The 26,615-nt window shown below is 48.3% G+C and overlaps 2 protein-coding genes across 16 annotated transcripts in view; one reads left to right on the forward strand and one right to left on the reverse strand.

Moving 5' to 3' along the window:
* Positions 1–26,615, reverse strand: part of GP6 (glycoprotein VI platelet) — a 242,993-nt gene that overhangs the window by 191,945 nt on the left and 24,433 nt on the right. The window lies entirely within an intron of this gene.
* LOC100737181 (NACHT, LRR and PYD domains-containing protein 2) lies at positions 5–25,141 on the forward strand. The gene is given in 14 exon segments (XM_084959108.1): positions 5–59; positions 812–856; positions 2,090–2,222; positions 2,471–2,704; positions 2,803–2,894; positions 5,211–5,285; positions 5,439–7,110; positions 10,851–11,018; positions 13,274–13,438; positions 15,354–15,528; positions 15,864–16,033; positions 17,546–17,716; positions 21,589–21,759; positions 24,888–25,141. Coding segments are annotated over 14 exon segments (3,465 nt in total). The 3' UTR covers positions 25,027–25,141.

Genomic DNA, 26,615 nt, shown 5'->3' on the forward strand with positions numbered 1-26,615 from the left:
CAAGATGGACCGGACGGATCTGTCTGAGAGGCCAAGGGTGCGCTCGGGGGTGAGCAGAAGCGAGTCCACACTGGGTCTCTGGGGAAAGAAGCAGGAGTCTCCGTGGTTTTCGAAGTGGTTGCTGAGAGGAAGGGGGAGGGATGGACGGGGAGTGGGGGTGAGGGATGCAAACGATGACACTGAGAATGATAAGCAAGGATGTCCTGCTGTCCAGCACAGGGAACTGCATCCAGTCTCTTGGGATAGAATGTGATGAAAATAGGAGGAAAAGATAGATATATATATATACGTATACATATGTAATCTTTTTTCTCATATATGACTGAACACATATTTATGTATGTATGAATATATATATATATATATATATATATGACTGTATCACTTTGCTATATAGCAGAAATTGGCACAATGTTGTAAATCAACTATACTTTAAAATTTTTTAATTTAAATCTTTAAAAAAAAAAAAAGAAATGCCAAAATAACATGCAGCTTTGGAGAAGCTGCCTGTCCTGAACACAAAGGCTAGACCTTCAGAAAATCCGGTGGAGTCTTTCCTAGTTATCAGACTCCGGTTATTCTGGCTCCTTCCAAGCACTGTCTTCCCACCCTGGCCACCTCCCCACAGAACCCTTCTCCTGTTTGAGGCTGTTTCTGAAACGTATCCGTGATCCCGTCTCACGCGTCCTCTGCGACCTTAAATGATGATATGCCCTCTGTTTTGTTTTCAATGCCCATTTCAAATGTTTCTTTGCTTCACATAGTATGTCTCCAAACAAGTGCCAATTTCTTCCTTCTCCTCCTTTTTCAGAAACAGCTTTGAAGTCACTGCAGGAAAATAAGCCTCCATCACGAGGTAAGAAACCCATTCACAACCCTTTTTTTTTTTTTCATGGGAGATTCTGGGATTCAGAGACTTGTTTCGATTAGAAAAGATACGGTGCCGAGCGCTAGAAACGTAGAGACCTCATCGTTGCTGTCATCCAGCTGGGCAGCAGTGAGATGTCGAAAGCCGCAATGAAGCAGTGCTCACACTGGAAATCCGTAAACACAAACCGACGTGGGGGAGAGAGTGAGCTTTCCTTTGGACTCTGGACAAGCGAGACGGGCTTTATAAAGCGAGGGTCGGTAAAGCCGTGGCTCACAAATCCCATTCAGCCCACCCCACCACAGCTTTCGAAGCACAGACCCCCTACAAGCTCAGAACGGTGCTTAGGTTTTTAAACAGTTGGGGGGAAAAATCAAAAGAATATTTTGTAGCCCAAGAAAATCATAGGAAATTTGAATTACACTATATGTGATCAAAGTTTTATCGGCACACAGCATCCTTGCTGGCTCATATATTACCTATGACTGCCTTTGCCCCACAAGGGCAGAGAGGAGTGGATGCAGCAGACTGCATGGTCCACGAGACAGAAAATACGGATGATTGGGTCCTTTGCAGGGGGGCAGGGTGAGGTCCTTTGGAGGAGAAGTTTGCTAATCCTGGACAAGCGGATTTCTGAATTTGTGATTTTCAACATTTTCTTTTCTTGACATTACCATATCATTTAAAATGAGCTGGGTTCAAGGCAATCGTAGCTGAGGGGACGGTTTGAAAAGTGAAGATGCCACCGTTCAGACCTAAACCCCCAGGTTCTGGCCACTTCCAGTGATACACCCATACGTTAAACGTCCCACAATGCCCCACCCAGATGCCCAGCATTAGGTCGTTGAACTGTGAGGTTCGACATTCAGCAATGCTTTGAGGCAGAATACCTGCCAGCGTTGCTGTTCTATTAGCTGTTCTATGTGGACGACCACCAGAGTGTTCTTGGCTTAAAACCTTAACTCTTGTGACGGTTTTCCCTCGGTTCTTTCGGAGCCCCTATTCTCCTGCTCACTCTCCAAAAGGAACAGCCGGCTGGCCGTTTTTCGCTCCCTAAACGCGTCCTGGCTGATCCACTTGGCTTCCCACCAGCTACTTAGAAGCCAAAGATTTCCCAGAGGAAGTCTCCAGACCAGCATTTCTCAGAACCCCATAGGCTGCCTTCTCGTTGCCTCCTGGATATGTTTCTGCCAGTCCCACACTCACTTCCTCACTCCGCAGTGTCGAGCTTGCAATTTTTCTTCTCCCATTCGGACTCCACCCCGTCCCTGGGTTCCTTCCCAGGACTAAGTAACTTCATCCACCTCGTCAGAAACCAAGGAATTCCTCCTTGGGGAAAAGCCATTGTCTGCAGGTACCCACTTCTCTCACCCGAGGTCTGAATGACACAGGATTGCACTTGCCAGAAAAGGCAAGGAGATCAAGACGGGACGCTTGAATTTTACCTCCGGTGCGTCATCAACATCCTTCTCTTGTAATCTAGGCTTAAATACCGTGACTCTCTTGTTGAGCTTGAGGCATCTTGAAATCCCACTCACTCCCGAACAGAAGCTTTAATACTTAGCACAGTGGCGGGACCATCACGTCCCCTCCGTTCTGCAGGGATTACACGGATGCAGGAACCAAGTGTGAGAGCCTGGAAGACACCCAGCCGCATCGAGAAGAAGAGGACGAGCCAGGCCGGTCTTGGAATGTCCCGGGTGGAGGAAACCAAATGAAACGGACCCCGCCAGGCCACCCTCTCCACGCGCTCTCTCCAACCTCGTCCTCTCCGCTGTTCACGACCCCCGACCGGCTCCCAGAGAACGTCTCCCCCTCTCCCGTGTTCTTCCCACAGTAGGAAAAAAAAAAAGGGAGAAAACATGGGAGAGAACACATTCACAGAGACTCAGCAGGGTGCCGTCTGGAGTTTCTCTGGGGTTTTGCAGTTTCAGATGCTCCGGCACCTCTGACCGCATCAGCCCACAGATGAGGAGAAGAGACCTGGTCCAGGAGGGCGATTTGCCTCGAGAGTCGCTGAGGTCAAGTCGGCTTGGTGGAATTTTTTTATTTATTTATTTTTTGTCTTTTGTCTTTTTAGGGCTGCACTTGGGGCACAGGGAGGTTCCCAGGCAAGGGGTCCAATTGGAGCTGTAACCACCAGCCTCCACCACAGCCACAGCAACACCAGACCCGAGCCCATCTACCACCTACATCACAGCTCACGGCAACGCCGGATCCTTAACCCATGGAGGGAGGCCAGGGATCGAACCCGCCACCTCACGGTTCCTAGTCAGATTCCCTTCTGCTGCGCCACGACGGGAACTCCTATTTTTTAAATTTTTTAGTAAAGGGCAGCTGATGTACAGTGGGGTGCCATTGTCTGCTGTGGAGAACACGGACCCGGTCACACATACGTATACATTCTTTTTCTCATACTATCTTCCATCCCTTTAATGGCTTTACTGAAGTATAACTGATACATCATACATTTTACTTATTTTAGGTATAACCACTGGTAATTTTTACTAAACATACACAGCTGTGCAACCATCCCCACTGCCCAGCTTTGCAACATTTCCACACCCCGCCCCCCACAAAAGACCCCTTGTGTCCATAGGCAGGTGCTCCCTGGCCTGTCCTCCAGTTTCAGGCAACCATTAATTTACTTTTTTGGGGTGGGGGGGGGGTCTTTTCAGGGCCACACCCATAACGTACAGAAGTTCCCAGGCTAGGGGTTGAATTGGAGCTTTAGCCACTGGCCTTTGCCACAACAACGCAGGATCCGAGCCGCATCTGCGACCTCCACCACAGCTCACAGCAACGCTGGATCCTTAACCCATTGAGTGAGGCCAGGGATCGAACCCACATCCTCATGGATACTAGTCGGGTTCATTAACCACTGAGCCATGATGGGAACACCCCATTAATTTACTCTTTGTCTCTCTAGATCTGCCTTTTTTTTTTTTTTTTTTTTTTTTTTTTTTTTTTTTTTTTTTGTCTTTTTGCTATTTCTTGGACCGCTCCCATGGCATATGGAGGTTCCCAGGCTAGGGGTTGAATCGGAGCTGTAGCCACTGACCTATGCCAGAGCCACAGCAACGCGGGATCCAAGCTGCGTCTGCAACCTACACCACAGCTCACGGCAACGCCAGATTGTTAACCCACTGAGCAAGGGCAGGGACCGAACCTGCAACCTCATGGTTCCTAGTCGGATTCGTTAACCACTAAGCCACAATGGGAACTCCTAGATCTGCCTTTTCTGATTTTGGCAGCCTTTTCTGTCTCTCTTATTTACCATAATGTTTTGGAGGTTCAGTCCTGCTGCTGCAGGTATCAGGAATCCATTCCTTCCACTGCTGAATAATATTCCATGTTATTGTGTGGATACACGATATGCTGGATTGTATGGATATACCATCTTTGGGTCGCCCATTCGTCAGTGAATGGATGTTTGAATTACTTCTCTTTTATACCGTCTAGAATAATGCTGCACGAACACGTCTGTGCAAGTCTTTGTGTAGACATATTTCCAAGTATCTTGGGTTAGGAGCTGCCTGGTGTTCCAGGCAGGTGGCACGCCTCCACTTGCTTAATGCCTGAGCAGCTAGAATGACAGGGGGCTCTTACAGTGAAGGTGTTTCCTGTTTAGGCTGGTGAAAAAAAGAGACTCTCGTTTCGATAAATTGCATTGAGTTTGCACAGGGCAAGTGTTTCTTGTCATGATTCTACAGGCGAGAGGCGTGCAACCCGGCTCAGGGCGTCATCTGCTCCATGCACATCTAGAAACCCGACTACTGCACGTCCCAGCACACAATGTGGACAAGGAACTCAGATTAGATTCTGGACTCCTTGAGTCTGCTTTACTGTCCTATTTCTGATAAAAGAAGTACACCTGGAGTTCCTTTCGTGGCTCAATGGAAATGAATCTGACGAGCATCCACGAGGACACAGGTTCAACCCCAGGCCTCGCTCCAGGGGTCAAGGATCCAGCGTTGCCCTGAGCTATGGTGTAGGTCACAGACACAGCTCGGAGCTGACACTGCTGTGGCCGTGGCATAGGCCAGCAGCTGCAGCTCCGATTCAACCCCTGGCGTGGAAACGTATACATACCACTGGAGCAGCCCTAAAAAGACACACACACACAACACAAGAAGTACACCTGTCTTGTGTCAAGTTCACGTTAATCTCTTAGAATAAAACAAGATGGGAGATAGTATGAGAAAAAGCACATGTGTAAATATGTATGATAGGTCCCTAAGCTGCACAGCAGCGACGGACAAAACACTGTAAACCAAATAGACTCTAACAAAAATAAACTGAAATAAATACAAAGCAAAAAATAAGAATTTGTATTTTGCAGAGCTGACAAAAATACAGGAAGAAGATGTTGCACACCCAGGAGAAGCAAAAGAAGGTTTGGAAGGAGAAAAGCTAGGTCTGTACCTGATCGACCAGGAGCGAGTTTGGTATCAGGAAGTTCTTCATAAATCTCACTTCCCCTTTTCTCTCTTTCTACTTAACAGCACGTATTGTTTCCTAATGAATAACCAACTGTACCCCGTCTATCCCCCACCTCATATCACTGAAGGTGAACAAGAAAAATACAGAAATGCACTGAAAAAGAAGTCCTGGCAAATCTGGCAGAATTCACGGCCTGGAGCCAGTGAACACGTCCACATTTTCACACGGAGATATGAGGCCCTGGTCCCATTCTGCAATCCTCAAGTGCCCACAGGGCCGTTTCCTCACACCGTGGTCCTGCACGGTCCTGCTGGCGTCGGGAAAACCACAGTGGCAAAGAAGCTGATGCTGGACTGGACCCAGGACGGCCTGGCCCAGGCCGTCCACTCCGCCTTCTATCTCAGCTGCAAGGACCTCAGCCACAGGGGGACGTGCACGTTTGCAGAGCTGATCGCCGCGGCCCAGCCGGGTGCGCGGGAGGCCGTTCCGCAGCTCCCGGCCCGAGCCCAGGAGATCCTGCTCGTCGTCGACGGCTTCGAGGAGCTGCGGGTGCCCTCGGGGGCCCTCGTCCGTGACCTGTGTGGCGACTGGAAGCAGCCGAAGCCGGTGGCCGTCCTCCTGGGGAGTCTGCTGAGGAGGAAGATGCTGCCCAGGGCCACGCTGGTGATCACCACGCGCCCGGGGGCCCTGCGAGAGCTGCGGCTCCTGGCGGAACAGCCGCTCTTCGTGGAGATCGAGGGCTTCCTGGAGCCGGACAAGAAGGCCTACTTCCTGGAGCACTTCGGGGAGGAGAGGCAGGCCCTGCGAGCTTTCGCCCTGATGAAGGGCAACGCGGCGCTGTTCCGGCTGGGCTCTGCCCCCGCCGTGTGCCGGATTGTCTGCACCTGTCTGAAGGCGCAGATGGAGGGCGGCGAGGACCCCGCCTCGACCTGCCAGACCACCACGTCGCTGTTCCTGCGCTTCCTCTGCAGCCAGTTCGCCCCGGCTCCCGGCGCCTGCCCCCATCCGCGCCTCCAGGCTGCGCTGAGGGCCGCGTGTCTCCTGGCCGCCGAGGGCGCGTGGACACAGACGTCTGTGTTCGACGGGGACGACCTCGGGAGGCTCGGGCTCACGCCGTCAGCCCTCTGTCCTTTCCTGGACAAGCAGATTCTCCAGAAGAACGGCGACTGTGGGGGCTGCTACTCTTTCGTCCACCTCAGCGTCCAGCAGTTGCTCGCGGCCATGGTCTAAGTCCTGGAGACGGAGGAGGAGGAGGAGGAGGAGGAGGAGGAGGAGGAGGAGGAGGAGGAGGAGGAGGAGGAGGAGGAGGAGGAGGCGGCGGCAAGAGGCGAGGCAGGGGGCTGCACATGGGACATTGGGGACGTGCAGAAGCTGCTGTCCAAGGAGGAGAGACGAAAGAACCCCGACCTGACCCGCGTGGGGTCCTTCTTGTTCGGCCTCCTGAACGAAGAGAGAGCCCGGGAGCTGGAGACCACTTTCGGCTGCCGAGTGTCGGGGGCGGTCAGGCGGGAATTACTCAAGTGCAGGTCCGAGTCCGATGGGAACGGACCTTTCTCCTCGATGATGGACACAAAGGAGATGCTGCACTGTCTTCACGAATCGCAGGAGGAGCAGCTGGTGAAGGACGCCATGGCCCACGTCCCGGAGATTGCTGTTCACCTGACCAGTGCGTTTGAAATGGTGGAGGCTTCGTTCTGCCTCAAGCACTGTCAGGACCTGTGGAAGATTTCCCTGCAGGTCGGCAAGAGGATATTCCTGGAGAACGACTCCATGCAGAAGTCAAGCACTCAAGCTGAGAGGTTAAGGACACATTTTTTACTCTACGAGCTCTCCCATCGTCCGCCTCCCTCCACGGTCCATTAAGAAGAGGTCGGGGTACCCCGTTCCTTCTTGCTTATGGTCAGTAGGCAGCCTTTTGTCCAACTTAACATGCAAGGCAGAAGTATGATGCTGGAATGAGGAACGGGGCCTTGGAACCAGACCTTGTGTTGAGACTTGCTTCCCTGGAGCTTTAGCTGAACCACTTTGGTCTATCTCTCGACCTCTTTCAGTCTGCATAGTATTGGTAGGGTAGACGTGGGGAGATGCACGAAGTGGCATCCCGTTTTGGCACGACTGCTAAAGATGTGCGGCCCGAGGCTGAATCCATGAAGTTTCTGAAAGCTACACTTCACCCACGGCCACAGAGATTCTGCTCCCAGGAACCTCACCCGGGAGACTTCGAGGATGAGGGGACCCTGGTCAGTTATGAGTCTTTGTTATTCTTCACTGAGGCCCGAGAAACATCAGCTGAGCTCATACAGTTTCCTGATACTGTTTCTAACCTCATGACTCCTGGAAATAGGTCACCTTTATTTATTTTTTTTATTTTTGACATTTTTATCATAATGTATCTTGGAGACCTCTATTTTTCTTTTGTCTTTTCCAGGGCTGCACCCGCGGTATATGGAGGTTCCAGGCTAGGAGTCTAATCAGAACTGTAGCCACCCGCCTACGCCAGAGCCACAGCAACACGGGATCCAAGCCACGTCTGCAACCTACACCCCAGCTCACGGCAACACTGGATTCTTAACCCACTGAGCCAGGCCAGGGATCGAACCCGCAATCTCATGGTTCCTAGTCAGATTCTTTCACCACTGAGCCACGACGGGAACTCCATATGTCACCTTTCATGTTAAGATGAAGATATTAGGGACTTTGGGGTGAGCAGATGTGAACAATTATATTTGGAATGGATAAGCAGTGAGCGCCTGCTGTACAGCACAGGAAACTATATCCAATCATTGTGACAGAACCTGACAGAAGACAGTACGAGGAAAAGAATGTGTGTGTGTGTGTATGAGAGAGAGAGAGAGAGACTGGGCCACTTTGCCGTACAGAAGAAACTGGCACAACCCTGTAAACCAAGAATACTTTTGAAAAAAAATTAACTGAGGTGGAAAAAAAAAAAAACATGAGGAGAGCAGCTTCCAAAAACAATGTTTGACCAGGACCCGCACTCAAGGCTCTTGGCTTATGAAGCCCTGGGTCACAACCCAACAGCGCCATCCCCCAGCAACAGCAACGGGAGGGGATACTTATCTCGGTAACGCCCCTCCTCCTCCCTCCTGAGTTCTCACCCGAAGTCCTCGGGTGTGTTCACTGGGCCAGAAGGAAGCGCCCCGGCTCCCCGCCTGGTGGAAGAGCATCCTGCGCGTACTCCCCTGACGGGCCCTCACCACTTCGTCAAGAGCCATCCCTCAGTTACCCCCGGAAGCTCTGCGAGCGTGCTGATCTCCACCCTGCGGATAACCAGCCATCACAGACCTTATCCCTTTATCCGTATCCTGATTTTTTTTTTCTTCTCTCACCCAAATGTTTGGCCAGGCCTGCCTGCGGGTCTTTCTAAATCTTTCCTCTGCAGGAGGATTATTTAAGACAGGCTTTGACTGAAAAAGAAATGGCACCAATAACCTCCTCCCCTCCATCCAGGATTCCAGGTCAAGACTCCGTTTTCGTTTCTTTTTTAAAGATTTTCATTTTTTTTAATTTTTATTAGAGTTGATTTACAATGTTGTGCTGGAGTTCCCGTCATGGCACAGTGGTTAACGAATCCGACTAGGAACCATGAGGTTGCGGGTTCGGTCCCTGCCCTTGCTCAGTGGGTTAACAATCTGGCGTTGCCGTGAGCTGTGGTGTAGGTTGCAGACGCGGCTCGGATCCCGCGTTGCTGTGGCTCTGGCGTAGGCCGGTGGCTACAGCTCCAATTCAACCCCTAGCCTGGAAACTTCCATATGCCGCGGGAGCGGCCCAAAGAAATAGCTAAAAAAAAAAAAAAAAAAAACAAAAACGATACAATGTTGTGCCACTTTCTGCTGCACAGAACAGTGACCCAGTGTGTGTGTGTGTGTGTGTGTGTGTGTGTGTGTGTGTGCACACACACATTCTTTTTCTCATTTTATCTTCCACTCTGTTCTATCCCAAGAGACTGGATATAGTTCCCTGTGCTGTAACAGCAGGACCTCATTGCTTAGAAAATACTTTTGTTTCTTTCTAACCTTGGCCAGGTTAGGACGAGGATGCGGGTGTTAAGGGGCACTTCATCAGCCACAGTTGGGTTGCCTGGTTCCTGCCGCTCCTGCCTGAGAAGGGAAAGGCCATGATGCCTCTGGAGGCGCGATTACGGCGGTTCCGATCGTAACACAAGCTCCTTTCCGCGAAGGCTTTTTGCCACCCTCCCTGCTGCTCTGCCCATCCTAGCAGGCCCGCAGCCATGCTGGGCTATAACCGCATAAGACGGCCAGATGCTCTGACTGACTCACTTTCTCTGGCAGCTGAGTCCTGAGGGAGGTGTCAGCCTGCCTCGACAGCTTCTAACACTAACGCGGTGCCTGCGTTTACTTTCTTCCTCCTGAGCACAGAAGCCATGCTCTCTGCAAAGTCCCAAATTCTGGGCTGGCCCCAGCCCTTCCTCCTCATCTTGCCTGAAGACGTGCAATGAGGCCATCGACTGTGAATGTGTCTTTCGAAGGGAAGGCTCCACGAATACAACCCAAAGTACAACTAGTCTTAAAACAGTCGGCAGCACAAGAGCTGAGAAAAAGTCTGAATTCTGGGCGCTTGCTTTTTTCTTCTCCTAAACTGAATCACGGAATGCCGACTGTGCGGAGAAATGCTGACGTGGCCAGGGCTCCTCACGAAGCTTCTCGCCTTGAGAGGCAGTTCACGTCTTGTCCAGGCTGTTCTGAATTAGGAAGCTATCCACACGGGCTCCAACGTGGTTCGCCTTGCATTTAGGGCCCTGATAAGAGTATCCCCCCAACACGGTCTCCCGTAAGGGGCCTGCCCGCAGGAGGACCAGGGTTCCTCAGAAGACAGAGTAACTGAGTGACCCATCTCCAAAGGGTCAGAGGCAGGGTGGACTTTCAGACACACTGTTTTCAAGTGTCCCCCCCACCTCCCTGAAAGCTGAAATACTGATGACTGCCAAGATCCCACACATACACAGAAAACCGAAGCAGTGTTGAAATACACAAAGAAACAGTGTCCCCCACAATAATCCTTCCACCCAGAAGCACCAGAACAAAAGTTCTTGGAGAAATCTGGGCACATGACGCCGAAGTACGTAGAGACGGGACTTTCTCACATTTCTGTGTGCATCATTTTAGGCCGGCAAACCCGGGTGTAAAGTAGCCTGAGTGTCACGTCTGTGGCTATGCCATCAGATAGTCAAATATCCTCTCCCGGTGTGTATGTCACTCCCAGTTTTTATCAGTGATGTGCATGGCTCGCCATCTCTTATCAATGACGTGCTTACAATTTTGACTTGTGCTAAGCCTCTGCTGAATTAATGTGCAAAAAGTTGACATTCGTTCTCCAGGAATGTCTGGGATGGTGAGTTATCTGATAGGGGTGCTAAACGATTAAAGCACCCAGCTTTTACTTACTTCGTAGGGCTGTGGGCCCAGAGAAACCCCAAACACGTTCCCAGTGGCAGACAAATATTACTTTCCTCTCCAGCAGTTTTGGGTCAGTTCCCTCCTTTTGCTCTTTCTTGCAGGTCTCTGAATGACCCTTTGCTTCCTTTCTGGATGGACCTTTGTTCCGTGTTTGACACAGACAGGAATCTGCTCTTTTTGGACATCAGTTAGAGCTTCCTCAGTTTCTCAGCAGTGAGGATTCTTTGTGAAAAAGTAGCCTCTGCTACCTCGAGTCTCCAGAAGGTGATGTAAGTAGAAGGTAATCCCTGGATTTTTTTTTTTTTTTTTTGTCTTTTTTGTCTTTTTTGTCTCTTCTAGGGCCTCACCCGCAGCATGTGTTGGTTGCCAGGCTAGGGGGTCTAACCGGAGCTGCAGCCGCCGGTCTACACCACAGCCACAGCAATGCAGGATCCAAACCGTGTCTGCAACCTACACCGCAGCTCAAGGCAACGCCGGATCCTTAACCCACTGAGCAAGGCCAGGGATCGAACCCGCAACCTCATGACCTCATGGTTCCTGGTCAGATTCACTTCCGCTGCGCCAAGAGGGAAACTCCTAGTCCCTGGATTTACACCCCCCGGGCATGACCAAGCTTTTCACACAGTGTCCCCGTAAGACAGCAATGGAGAGCCTCCCTGGACCTGAGGTTGGTTTGTGCAGCCAGTGCTCCGGGAACACCCTGTGCACTTCCTCTGGGCAGGTGGGGCAGGAGCAGGCTTGGGGACGCAGAGTCCACACGAGCGCGAGCGCGTCAGCTAACTTAGCTCTGCATTCAGTGAGACCTGCCCAAGCTGCTGGTACCCCCTCTGGCATTTTCCTTTCTCGGCGAAGGGAAATGAGGAGTCTTGCCTACTTAGAGTTATGCTGGCCGTGCACCCCTAGTTCCAAGCCCAAGAGTCAAAGTCTCCGGCAGGATGGGAGCCACAAGGTCGGCCTGATTGGAATGAAAAACTTGATGAGGAACGCAGCCCAGGAGACACAGACTCGAGAAGCTCTTGAATTGTGTTCTGCCCCACAACAAAATTAGGGAGGCTTTAGATTTCTCTTAGTTACATGCGTTATTTATCAAGAATGATAACTGGCGCCGGCAGCAAGTAAGGGTGCTCATGGAGCAGGACTGACTGGGGTCTGAAATGACAGCTGAGTTACAAGGGGAGACCTTTAGACCACAAGGCTGCAGCTGGCAGGTGGTGGCCTTGGGTCTGGTACAGCTCAAAGAAGGTTCAAGTTCTCGGCGGTGCCAAGATGCGCCTGAGACCAGACCCTCAGTCACGCCTGCCTCTGACTGTACAGCTGAACGGTGCTGGCTGCACTATAATTTCAATTTGACATCAAGGACGTGGCTTCCCTGCGATGTGCCCACTGCTAACATTTCCGGGAAGAAAGAGACTGCCTTTGCTCATCTTTCTCCAAAAGCCACAGAAATGCTTTTGTTTGACTGTACGGGTGTGTGTATATACACACGTACATGTGGCTGCTTCTGACTGACTTCCCTTTTTCAAGAGTTGGAGACGACTAAAGAAACTGGAGCTTCTAATCGACTGCAAAATGAGACGTTAGTCAAGCAGCAGGAAGGTTCAGCCATGCAAGACGATGGACACAATGTGATGACAGTTGGAGTTCCCGTTGTGGCTCAGTGGCTAACAAATCCGACTAGGAACCATGAGGTTGTGGGTTTGATCCCTGGCCTTGCTCAGTGGGTTAAGGACCCGGCGTTGCCCTGAGCTGTGGTGTAGGTCGCAGACGTGGCTCATATCTCGCGTTGCTGTAGCTCTGGCATAGGCTGGAGGCTACAGCTCCGACTGGACCCCTAGCCTGGGAACCTCTGTATGCCGCAGGGGCAGCCCTAGCAAAGGCAAAAAAAAAGAAAGAAAGAAAGAAACCAATATAAGGATAGTTAAAAATACTGCACCGTATGCCTGAAATTTGTTAAGAATTAAGCTAAAGGGAGTTCCCGTCGTGGCACAGTGGTTAACGAATCCGACTAGGAACCATGAGGTTGCGGGTTCGGTGCCTGCCCTTGCTCAGTGGGTTAACGATCCGGCGTTGCCGTGAGCTGTGGTGTAGGTTGCAGACGCGGCTCGGATCCCGCGTTGCTGTGGCTCTGGCGTAGGCTGGTGGCTACAGCTCCGATTCAACCCCTAGCCTGGGAACCTCCATATGCCGCGGGAGCGGCCCAAGAAATAGCAACAACAACAACAAAAAGACAAAAGAGACAAAAAAGACAAAAAAAAAGAATTAAGCTAAAGTGTTCTCACCACAAAAGAAAAGGAAGTGGTAGCTGTGTGAGGTGAGGAGGTGGTAGCCAGCTTGCTTGTGGTCGTGATTTCACAGGGGACGGTATGTCAAAATATGAAGTCATGCCTTAAATACACACACTTTCATTTGCCAATAATACCCCAAAGGGGAAAAATATAAAAAGGTCGTTTCTAACATTTGAACACATCGCAGCTCTTTGTTCTCTGTGTGGGTAGGGCAGGTCACTTCTATTTTTTCTCCCTAGCCTCAAAAACATGTCCCCAGTGGATGCCTATTGGAACTTGTGCATTGCTTTTGGGGGTCAGCAGACCCTGACACATCTGACCCTTCAAGGCAATGACCAGGATGATATGCTCCCCCCACTGTGTGAGGTCTTGAGACACCCGAAATGTAACCTGCAATATCTGAGGTATTTCTATCTCACTGTCACTGAAAACCCTCGGCATGTGAACAAAGCTGCCACAAGCCTGTACCACAAATCTGTGTGAATTTGGGGGGGGTCGGGGGGCGGATCCCTCGTTTTGACTGGATGCACTGCCACCTAAGACATAGATCCCAGAATAGAAATGAGCTGAAGTTTAGTCTCCACTTGCACTGATCACTGGACAACCTGGGCAACCACACATAACATCCCCGAGTCCGAAGAAACACCCGGAACCTGGATTCCATCCCCTATCGGAGATCATTCGTTGATGGGTCATGTTCCTCCTGCGTCCTGATGAGAAGAGCAGCCACCGGACTCACCTTTCCAGGCAAAGACCCTGCAGGAGCATCACGTCTCCCCTCTACGTGCAGTCTCCGGGTCTGATGCTCGCCCCATGGGCAGCTCTCCTCGTGGTCACTCTGGCGATCACCCCGAGCGCCACTGCGCCCCACCCGACCACACCTGAGCAATAACGGGCACAGAGTCTAAGGGGACCTCGGTCTCCAGGGACGCCTCTACCTCTAGTGATAGGACCGTGGGCTCCTCCCCATCGGCAGAACGGAAGGATGCACACGTCACAAGGCTCTGAGGATGCAATGACACCAGGTCCAAAGAGACATGCGTTCGACAGTGGCTGCAGCCATAGTGTTATTATTACTATTGACCTGCCTTTCTTCTTCCTGCAAGGATTCGTCTGGAGGAAAAACTGGGTGACTTGAAGACTGTGGTCCCTAATTTCATTCTCAGTGACTAAAAGGACACCCAGAATGGAAAGAGGAGACTCCGCCTAAGTTCTGCTTATCTTACTGGAAGCAACTGGCCTTCCACTTGGTGGTCTAATTCCCTAGGTGTTTTTTTGTTTTTGTTTTTGTTTTTGGTCTTTTTGCCATTTCTTGGGCCACTCCTGCAGCACATGGAGATTCCTAGGCTAGGGGTCTAATTGGAGCTGTAGCCGCCAGCCTACGCCAGAGCCACAGCAATGCGGGATCCGAGCCGAGTCTGCAACCTACACCACAGCTCACGGCAATGCCGGATCCTCAACCCACTGAGCGAGGCCAGGGATCGAACCCGCAACCTCATGATTCCTGGTCGGATTCATTGACCACTGCGCCACAACGGGAACTCGCCCAATTCCCTAGTTTACGTTGGTTCCTTTACTATAGTTTAGACTCAAAGGGAGGGGTTTTGGCTGATTGTAGTGCTGATTAGTTCTGTGGCACATTATTCCGCCTGGCACTTCGTGAGAATTATCAATTAAAAAAACAATTACCTTTATCTGTGTAATGACAGAAATGAGGTTTCATGAGGCTCACAGTAAGTCGCAGAAGCAGGACCTCTGCAGAAGCCTCTCCCAAAGGCCTCGATGATAGCCATGTTCCGGAGACGTTTTGTTTGCTCACGGAAAGAATGTGTGTCTCTAGGAATAAAAGGTGGGTGCCATGCTGCACCATGTGCTTGACTGGATTTATAAATGAGTAGTTCTTCTTAAATTTTTTATTCACGTATATTTTATTTTCAGTGTTGTGCCACATACATAGTTCTTGACGTGTGGTCTCCAGACCAGCAGCAGCAGCAGCAGCAGCACCCGGGAACTTCCTAAAACCCAAATTCTTGGGTCTCACCCAAATCTTCTGAATCAAATTATGCATATATATGGCCCAAGAATCTGACACATCTTCCAGGTGACTTCAAACGGACTGCTGGGCTCTGCACCCAGAGTTTCTGATGACGGACATTTCTAGATCACGTGGATGCAGCCAGCCCAGGAACCAGCTTTTGCAGTCGCCTCCCCAGACAATGGAGACCAGGGCTGACACAATGCAGTGGGAGAGGAAACTGGAGGCAATTCTGTGTCTGGCATTGGGGTCTCACGAATGACCTGCTACCATTTCTCTCGCAGGCTGGCATCTTGTGCGGCCACCAGGCGGCAATGGGCTGATCTCTCCTGCTGCCTCCACATCAACCAGTCCCTCACACGCTTGAACCTCACAGCAAACGAGGTCCTGGATGAGGTGGCCAAGCGGCGGTACGTGACCCTGGGACACCCGAAGTGCTGCCTACAGAGGCTGTCGTCAGTCCTCCTCTCCCCACTGCAGCCTCTCTGCTGTACATCTAGGGCCCTGCAGCGAAGAGCAACATCCACAGCTGGCTTTGCTGGGCAGCCAGCATGGAACCTCCTAGAGATGGAGACGCCTGGTTCCCATTTTTGGTTCCCCTTTTTGGTCCAGCACCTCATCCTTCCCTCTCTCCTGTTCCTGTATGATCACGATCGCTGGCACACAGCTGGGAGAGAGTGGGGAACGGACGCGAGGGGTGGGTGGCTGAGGACCCTAGGCTTGGAAGACAGCCAAGAATGTCTGCTTCTAGAAAGATTCTCACCATCTTCCCATGTGTGCGGCGCCTCTACAAGCTGGAAAACTGTCAACTGACAGAAGCCTCTTGCAAGGAGCTGTCTTCTGCTCTGACTGTCAAACAGCGGCTGACCCACCTGTGCTTGGCCAAAAACGCTCTTGGAGATCGTGGGGTGAAACTTCTGTGTGAGGATCTGAGTTACCCCGAATGTCAACTACAAACCCTGGTGTAAGTCCATGCTGACTCTCTGTGTGTGTGTGTGTGTGTGTGTGTGTGTGTACACATACTGGACTCAAGGAGGACAAGTGTGAGCATTTAATAATGCCTCTGAACACCCCAAGTATGATGCTGATGGTCAGATCTGGGGAGAAGGTGATGAAAAAGAATTACAAGAAGTGGTGCCAATAGTCTATCTTTATAACGCGGGTCCTCAGAACTGTATTACATAAACCCTACCTGCAACTGCGGGTAGGTGGAGTTATTTGCCAACAAGCTTAATATAATCCTCCTGTTTATACTAAAAAAAATTTTTTTTGGTCTTTTTGCCATTTCTTGGGCCGCTCCCGCGGCATATGGAGGTTCCCAGGCTAGGGGGTCTAATCGGAGCTGTAGCCACCGGCCTACACCAGAGTCACAGCAACGTGGGATCCGAGCCACATCTGCGACCTACACCACAGCTCACCGCAACGCTGCATCCTTAACCCACTGAGCAAGGCCAGGGATTGAACCCACAACCTCATGGTTCCTAGTCGGATTTGTTACCACTGCGCCACGACGGGAACTCCTGTTTATACTAAAATTATAAGACTTTTTCTTAAGTAAGGAATGGGGCTGCACTGATTGTTTCTATCCAGAGATTCAATTCAGTTTTTTTGTTGTTGTTACAGTTGATTTATAGTGTTGTGTCAATTTCTACAGTACAGCAAAATGACTTAGGTGGAATTATATGTATTGTGTGTGTATATATATACATACATATATATGCATACATATTCTTTTTCTCATATCTTCAATCATGTTCTATGCCAAGAGACTGAACTCAATCCATGCTGTCCAGTAAGACCTCATCACTTATCCATTCTAAATGTAATAGTTTGCATCTGCTAATCCCAAACTCCCATTCCTTCCCACTCCCGCCCTGTTGGCAACCACGAATCTGTTCTCTATGTCTGCTTCTATTCTGTAGATAGTTTCACTTGTGCCAAATTTTAGATCCCACATGTGAGAGATATCATATGCTATTTGTCTTTCTCTGTCTGACTTATCTTCAGTTAGGATGAGAATCTCTTAGTTGCATCTATGTTGCTGCAAAAGGCATTTGATTCTTTTTTATGGCTGAGTAGTATTCCACTGTATATATGTACCACATCTTCTTAATCCATTCATCTGTCAATGGACATTTAGGTTGCTTCCCTATCTTTCTTGGCTCCTTCTTATAAGGATCCTTGTGATGATACTGGGCCCAATCTCCTCACATCCAGATCCTACTAAATCACACGTGCACACTCCCCCTTATATATAGTGTTACATAGTCACAGAGTCCAGGGATTCGAATGCAGACATCTTTGGGGGGAGAGGTGTTATTCTGTATGCAGACCACCCATAATTTAATTTCCTTGCCTTCACTGCGTTCAAGCTTAGCTAAAACTTAGGGCTTGAGGTGGATGATCATGTTTTGGGTGCATCTCATCAGACGGGCAGGGGCAGGGGGAGTCTTTCCTTCATGTGATTGATTTCCAGGCTATGGTGTTTCAACATAACTGGTGATGGCTGCAGTCACCTTTCAACGCTTGTCCAACAAAATTCAAACCTTACACACTTGGATCTGGGACTGAATCACATAGGAATTGTTGGACTGAAGTTCCTGTGTGAGGCTGTGAAGAAACTGCTGTGTAACCTAAGGAGTCTATGGTAAGTTATGGCTTTTTGAACTTCACTCTGTATCCGAAATGAACTACTAATGTAGCAAACCCTCTCCAGCTCTGGTACAAAGAACTGGAAAGAATTCAACTGAGTATTTTAAAATACTCAATAAAATATTCAATGGCCACTAGGATAGCATTTTTCACACACACACACACACACAAATTTAATCCCAAAATTCACAGTGAACTGCAGAAGACATCAAATAGTCAAATCAACCCTGACAAAGAACAACAAAGCTGGGGGCATCATGCTTCCTGATTTCAAGTTATTACAAAACTCTAGTAATCAAAACAGCATGGCACTGGCATAAAACAGATACAAAGACCAGTGGAACAGAATGATGAGCCCAGGAATGAACCCACACATACGTAGTCAACTAATCTTTGACAAGGACATCAAGACACTCAGAGTCTTCTCAACAAAGAGTGTTGGGAAAACCACATCTCTACATGCAAAAGAACGAAACTGAGCCCTCACACCATCCATAAACATTAACTCAATGGATCAAAGGCTTAAACATGAGACCTGAAGCCATAGAGCTCCTAGAAGAAAACAAGGCAAAAGCTTGACATTGGTCTTGGCAATGATTTTTTGGATAGGATCCCAAAAAGCACAGGCAACAAAAGCCAAAGCAAACAAATGAGACTTTATCAAATTAAAAAGCTTCTACGTACCAAAGGAAACAATCAAAGTGAAAAAGCAACCTCAAGAATGGGAGATAATATTTGCAAACTATGTATCTGCTAAGAAGTTAACACCTAAAATATGTGAGAAATCCATACAACTGAATAGCAAGAAGAAGAAAAGGGGAAGGAGAAGATGAGGGAGAAGGAGGAGGAGGAGAAGGGGAAGAAGAGGACCTGAGGAAACTTTTTTCTGCACAAGACAGACCAACAGGTACATGCAAAGGTGTTCAGCATCACCAATCACCAGGGAAATGGAAATCAGAACCAGGCTGAGATAGCAACACCACTTCACACCTTTTAGGGTGGCTCACATCAAAAACCTAAGAGAAAAACAAGTGTTGGTGAGGATAGGAAGAAAGAAGAATCCTAGTACCTTATTGGTGGGATTGTCAGTTGGAACAGCTGTATGGAAACCAGTATGGAGATTCCCACTATGGGTATACATCCAAAGCAAATGAAAACAAGACCTCCAAGAGGCAGCTGCACTCCCATGTTCACAGCAGCGTTATTCACCACAGCCAAGATAGGAAAGCGACCTGAGTGTCTAGGAAGAAATGAATGGATAAAGATGTGAGATACACACACACACACACACACACACACACACACACATACACACACACACACATACACACACACACAGAAGACTATGACTCAGGCAGGAGAAATACGGAAATCCTTCCATTCGCAACACATGGAGGAAACTTGAGGGCATTATGCTAAGTGAAATAAGTCAAAGAGACAATGACTGTTATGATATCACTTAAATGAATCTAAAAGCAACACTCATAGAAACAAAAGAGAATAGAATGGTTGTGGCCAAGTGCTGAGGGGGAGATGGTGGCCCAAACTTCCAGGTCTAACTTAAAACTTCGGGGGAGCTCATGTACAGCATGGTAATTACAGCTCAGAAAACCATGTTATATTCTTGAAAGTTGCTACTAAGAATAGCTCTTAGGAGTTCCCGTTGTGGTGCAGTGGTTAACCAACCCAAGGAGTATCAGTGAGGATGAGAGTTCCGTCCCTGACCTCACTCGGTGGGTTACGGATGTGGTGTTGACGTGAGCTGTGGTGTAGGTTGCAGATGTGGCTCAGATCTGGTGTTGCTGTGGCTGTGGTGTAGGCCAGCAGCTGCAGCTCCAATGTGACCCCTAGCCTGGGAACCTCCATATGCTGCAGGTGCAGCCCTAAAAAGATGCCCCCCCCCAAGAAAAAGGATAGATCTTAAATATTCTCACCACAAAAAAAGAAATGGTAACTATGTGTCAGGATGGAAAGGTTAGCTAATGCTATGGTGCTCATCATTTTGCAAAACAGAAATGTATTAAAGCAACATGTTGCATACCTTAAACTTAGATGATGTCATATGTCAATTAGATCTAAATAAAGATTAAAGAAACACTCCCACAGCTTCCACCTATCAATAATAAAAAATAAAGAAAATTTGCTGAGAGTAGATCCTAAGTGTTCTCACCACACATGAAACAGTAACAACGTGAAGTGATGGATGTTAATTACCATGATTGTGGTAATTAGTTCACAATATATACATAAATTAAATCATCATGTTGGACATCTTAAACGCACACAACTTTTATTTGTCAATTGTACCATAAAGCTAAGGGAGAAAATTCACCAGGATGGTTAAAGGAATAGCTCCAGTCTGGGTTATCCACAGGCTACCAGTGAAAAAAATTAAGGATGCAATGACTTCAAGAATCAAGAAGCATCCGCTGCTGCCCTAACTCCCAACCTGCTGAGAGGTATGAACTGGACATTGTACCAGAAAACACTGTGTCCAGAACAGATGCATGGCCTCAGCTCAACTCTGTCTCACGCCATGTGAGTTAGGTACCATCAGTTCGATGTACTTGCATCTGGAACCCTACCTGTGAAAGACCTTCAAAAGATAACCGACCTGTTTTCTGGCCTCTCCAGTACAAGAGGATGAAGTGGAATTGTAATACTCAATCTCTGTTGCTTAGTAGATATGCCTGGAGCTTGGAAAATTCCAACACCCAGGCTGCACGCCAGATCCCTTGAGGCAGACTCTCCAGAAGACAGACCCAGACAACGGTATCATTAAAGCCCCAGCACGACTGCAACTTTCCCTGACGAGGATGTCATGTGAGCACATCCTCAGCCGCGCAGGTGGGGAACCACCGGTGGTTACGACTCACCGTAGGAACCCGTTCGCAGGAGAGTGAAATTGTTACCGGGTGAGGAGGGGCTCTCTTCATCACCTGTACCCCTGCTGTGGAGGACGACTTCCATCGAAATGATCAGCTGTAACTTCCCGGCAGTATGATCCCAGGGATACATTCTAGAGAAGAGTTCGTTTCATCCATCCAAAAAGTTGATGAGGATAGCGACGTAGCATGTTATCCCACAAGGTGCCATGAAGGATGCCAACCACTTGATAGCAGGTTTGACCTCTTCCACATCCTGGAGTTAAATACATACCTTATCGCCTTCTCACACGTGTCTGTGTACATGTATGTGTGTGTACACGTGAGTATATACATATACACAGATCCTTTGACCATGTGTACAGCAAGCAAGGATGTGTCTTCCGCCCATCCACCAGTGCCAGACGGAAGAAAGCGTTCTCCTCTGAACTGTATTGATCCAACATCCAACTTCATTGGAACAACTTCAACATCCAACCCATTGGAATTTGGAGAGGCAGAGTTTACATGTCCATCCCAAATTGAATTGCTTTTTCCCTCTGCAGCTGCTCCTTCTGCAGCTCAAAAAAATCATTCGCTCAGGACGAAATCCTTTGTGTCCTCTTTTATTCCCTTTCCATTCTATTCCTCATGTCCACTCGCTTCTGAAATCCTGCTGCCCTCTTGCAGGTAACCAAAACCTGCCCCATACTGTTTCACGCGATAATCATGCAACCTCGGGGCCTCTGTACAAACTATTTCTCTACTTGGGGAAGCTCCTCTTCACCCCTCAAGTCTTCCTCACCCACTGTGGGGAGCTCGCCCAACTGCTCTCTCTACCCCTGTCCTTCATAACCCACACTCTCTCCGTCTGTTTTCTGTTACTGGGTGAGCTCTTCTGTTGTTCCTGGCTGGACCCCAACCCCTAAGCAGTGTGCCTGGCATGAAAGCTGGTATCCATAAGCACTGGCGGAATGACTTAACTTCTGTGTTCCATCCACAGGTGGTGGGGATGTGCCCTCTCTCCATTCTGTTGCGCAGACCTCTCATCTGCCCTTAGAAGCAACCAGAACCTCATGACTCTGGACCCGGGCCAGAATTCCTTGGGGTATAACGGGGTAAAGATGCTGTGTGATGCCTTGAAACATCAGAGATGCCCCCTGAAGACACTCAGGTACGCTCCTCCTCCCACTCCCCACAGGGTTTTCTCCAGAATCATAGGTTTTAGGGGAGCACAAACTACAGGAATTTGCTGTTGGCATCCAGCACTAACATTCGACTTTCATCTACTGATGTCTGGTCATGAGGTAATTCATCTATAGGTTCCTTCTGTTGCTTTGGCAGGTAAGATGAGTCAAAGGATGAGACCAGGAGTTCCCGTCGTGGTACAGTGGTTAACGAATCCGACTAGGAACCATGAGGTTGCGGGTTCAGTCCCTGCACTTGCTCAGTGGGTTGACGATCCGGCATTGCCGTGAGCTGTGGTGCAGGTTGCAGACGCGGCTCGGATCATGCGTTGCTGTGGCTCCGGTGTAGGCCGGTGGCCACAGCTCCGATTAGACCCCTCGCCTGGGAATCTCCATATGCCGCGGGAGTGGCCCAAGAAATAGCAAAAAAAAAAAAAAAAAAAAAAGATGAGACAAAACGCAATGTGAAACCAAGATGCTAGATTTAGGACTTACCCAAATGAGGGAGATTTATGGCTTCCAGCTATCATCTCATTAGGGAAACTGAATGGCAACTATTACCCAGTGCTTTGGGAAAGGGTTTGTTTGCAGGATGTATGGATTCCAGAGTTTTAGTGGGTCAGGGTCAGCCTGAGAAGCATGTCCTCTGGAATAAGTCTATTACCTAATGAGAGTCACCTGTGACTGGAGATGCTCTCACCAGTCGCACACTGGAGCAAGCGGTCGCTGAGCTCTATTGCTCACGTGCTACTTTGGCCACAAAGAACCATAAAGCTCTTCCTCCAATGTGGGGACTTTTTTAAATCCTCAGATGCAACGTAGACAGTTGTCGGCTTAACATGGTCATCATTATGTGGAAGAAACACTGAATACACACTTAACGTGAATCTCAGGCCCCAAGGTGCCTCACTAGTTGAAAGAAGGAATATGTGTTCCCTAAAGTACTTATTCCTAGCTCCTTTAGCTTTGTCACTTCAGACAATATTGGTGAATTTCAATCAGGATGGAAAGCTCCCATAAAGAAAACACTGGAGCTGTACGCTTGGACCAGCCAATCAGACATTCTTTGCCAGTCATGGACTGTCAAGACGAGTGATTCGAGGTGGGGCACTCCCCTGAATCAGAGGTCCTAAAAGGCACAAATGCCCTGGACGTGCCCTTTTAGAAGGAGGTTTTTAGCTCCTTGATTCTATCAGCTACCCTACAACCTTCTGACAAGCCCTTTTAAGTTAACTACAGTCATTTCCTCTCACTTGAGACCAAAACACATCATCACACCTCATTCTTAGAGCAACACATCTCTATCTTCTAGACTGGCAGTTTACACCCCATTTCTGATTCCTTCAACATTTTTTTTAGGGCTGCACCTGCGGCAGATGGAGCTTCCCAGGCTGGGGGTCCAATTGGAGCTGTTGCTGCTGGCCCACACCACAGCCACGGCCACAGCAATGTGGGATCTGAGCTGCATCTTCGACCTACACCAAAGCTTATGGCAATGCTGGATCCTTAACCCACTGAGCAAGGCCAAGAATCGAACCTGCGTCCTCATGGATACAAGTCGGGTTCATTAACCACAGAGCCACAAAGGGAACTCCTTCAACATTTTTGACCAGATATAGATCTAGTATGGGGACTATTTTTGCTTTTATGACCAACCCCTGACAACCATAAACAAACTTATGTTTGACCTTAAAGGGTCATGTTTATATTATGTTCAAGCTACCTGGCCCTTATTTTAGCCAAAGTTACACTGATGGCTGACAAGGTATCTGCAGAAGCCGGCTTAAGATTGTACTGAGTTCAGGGGTGGGGGAGTTCTTCCAGCTTTACTGAGATATAATTTCTTTTTTGTCTTTTTGCCTTTTCTAGGGCCACTCTTGAGGCATATGGAGGTTCCCAGGCTAGGGGTCTAATCGGAGCTGTAGCCGCCAGCCTACTCCAGAGCCACAACAATGTGGGATCCAAGCTTTATCTGAGACCTACACCACAGTTCACAGCAACGCCAGATCCTTAACCCACTGAGCGAGGCCAGGATCCAACCTGCAACCTCATGGTTCCCAGTCGGATTCGTTAACCACTGAGCAATGACGGGAACTCCTAATTTAAATTTTAAAATAGCATATATTTAAGGTATGTGATGTAATGCACTGAGATATTGTGAAATGACCACCACAATCAAGGGGATTAACGCATCCATCACCTCACAGAGTTACTCTGTGGTGAGAACACTGAAGATCTACTCCCTTAGCAAATATCAAGTACATAACACAGGAGTAGCAACCGCAATCGCCATGCTGTACATCAGATCTCCAGCACTTACGCATCCTGTAACAGAAGGCTTGTTGCATGGATGTATTGTGAACCCCAAATAAGACAGAGATGGACTAACATGGCAGCCAAGGCAGAACTATAATGCCAGTAAGAAACGTGGCAGCCAAGCCAGAACTATAATGCCAGTAAGAAACATGGCAGCCAAGCCAGAACTATAATGCCAGTAAGAAACATGGCAGCCAAGCCAGAACTATAATGCCAGTAAGAAACATGGCAGTCAATATCCCTGGTCTCCTGTTTTCATACTTTTTCATATCTTTGCTTTAATGATTCCCTCTCCCTAACCACATACATGTGACTGAATTTGGCTGCCAAAAGGTGACTCAAAAGAGGAGAGTGCTCTCATCACAGGTCAGATACAGGGTGGTAGTTATCTGGTATCTTGTAACCAAGGGGGATAAAAAGCTAATCCCACTGACCTGGCTCAAGGACTTCTACCTGGGTCCACCAAGTAGAAGATATCAAAGTGAGTTATGGAGTTAGGAAGGGATTAGAGCTGCATCACAGATGCATTCAGCAACTCCATCCCCAGTGCCGAGTATGATATGATAATCAACCAAGATCATCCATGCATCTGAAACTATACGGTGGCTGTATACCATTTTGATGTCAACCTAATAGTATCTTTTTTCCCTATCAAATCAATACGGGACTCTAGCTGCAGCATGCAACAATCAACAAAGACGACCCTCGCTCTGCACATTCCTAAAGCATGCAGGCGCTTGGGTGTTTGGAACGAATCCCCTTGAAATAATAAAACGTTTCCCCCCATTTTATCCCTTAGATTGAAGATAGATGAATCTGATGCTCAAGTCCAGAAGCTGCTGAAAGACACGAAGGAAAACAACCCACAACTGACTACTGAGAGTGACTGCGGAAATCCAAAAAATAACAGACCTTCTTCTCATGATTTTATTTTCTGAATCCTGGGGTTACTCATTCTCCAGTAAAGTCGGGGATCTTCAAGCTGATGGTGAGCTTCCTGTGAGCTTTGTCAGTGATGTCAATTGCTGGGCTGGATGTTATTTTAACTGTGCTTGTGCCTCTAGCTTATATAAAACATATGCACATCACTTAACTTTGCTGTGGATGAAATGTCTGTATCCCAAGTACGTCAAGAGAAATAAAGGTAAAAGCATTCATGAATGAAGTCTCATTTTATTCATGGATTCCGACCAAACATAGAGAAAAGATAATTTGTTTGGGAAGAACTTAGCTCAGGGTGGGGACAGGGGGAGAACGTGACAGAAATGTTTCCAATCACACTGATTTTTGTCTTGTCACGTCATTGCCCAGAGCAGGTATTTCTTGATCCACATGGGTGGCTGTCTGAGGAGTCTCCCTCATCAGGTTATTTCTTCTACCAACCCCACAGTCTTTTGTAGTATCCTTAGGTGCTTCAATGAAGCTCATGTGTGATCATCATTGCTTTTTTTTTTTTTTTTTTTTGGCTTTTTAGGGCCACATCCACAGCATATGGAGGTTCCCAGGCTAAGGGTCCAACTGGAGCTACAGCTGCCAGTCTACACCACAGCCACAGTTACTCGGGATCCAAGCCACATCTGTGACCTTCACCATAGCTCACGGCAACACCAGATCCTTAACCCACTGAGTAAAGACAGGGATCAAACCCACAACCTCATTGTTTCCAGTCAGATTCATTTCTGCTGCGCCAAGATGGGAACTCTCTGATTAACTTTTTAATAATTCCACCTTTATTTACAGAAAAGACAACTTCATGGTATGTACAGCTCTTCCTCTTAATAGGCCCCAGAATTTCCTTATGATGTACAGAATCCCAAAAATGCCTTAAAGTCGCTGTGTAAGAATTACTTTTTTATTAAGTACTAATTTTTTTTCTTCCACTCCTCCTGCTTCCTTAAATATCTTCATTGGGTTCCATCAGTTTATCATTCTCATCAAATACACTATGTTCTTGATACCTTCAAATCACCCTTTAGCATGTGCCACCATTTCAGCAACATCACTGCACACAGTGTAGGCTCTTGAGGTTTCCTTTAAGTTTCCTTCTGTTCCTATCTCATGGCCTCTTGTTCAGCCGGATACATTCATTCCTAGGGTATCTTCATTCTCAGGTTCTGAGAGGTGAGTGTCTTTAGTGGGCGTAGATGGAGTTGTTAAAAGGAATAGAGGTACGTGATTTAAGCTAGAAAAGAATTGAGATGTCTTCTAGCCAAGGGTTTCTCAACCGCTACATAATTGTCGTTCGGGGCCAGATAATCTTAACTGTATCTCAGTAGTATTGGTGAGAGACTGTTGCATGCATTTGTTGGCAGGGGGTTGGCAGCATCTCTACCCACTAGATACCAGTAGATACCAGTTGAGACAAGCAAAAATGTCCCCAGGCATTAGCAAATATCCTCTGGGATGCAAAATGGCTTTGAGGCCGAGAATCACTGTAATCTAGCCCAACCCCTGAAGAGATAAAAAAATCGAGCAACAACAATCACATAGATCAATTCAGGGACTGATACGCTGTGTGCTTCACCTG

Source organism: Sus scrofa, chromosome 6, assembly GCF_054392235.1.
Source record: "Sus scrofa isolate SSC_HxYL_T2T_F1_AM1 chromosome 6, Sscrofa_HxYL_maternal_Yorkshire_Landrace_v2.0, whole genome shotgun sequence".
In the NCBI taxonomy this organism is placed as follows: Eukaryota; Metazoa; Chordata; class Mammalia; order Artiodactyla; family Suidae; genus Sus; species Sus scrofa.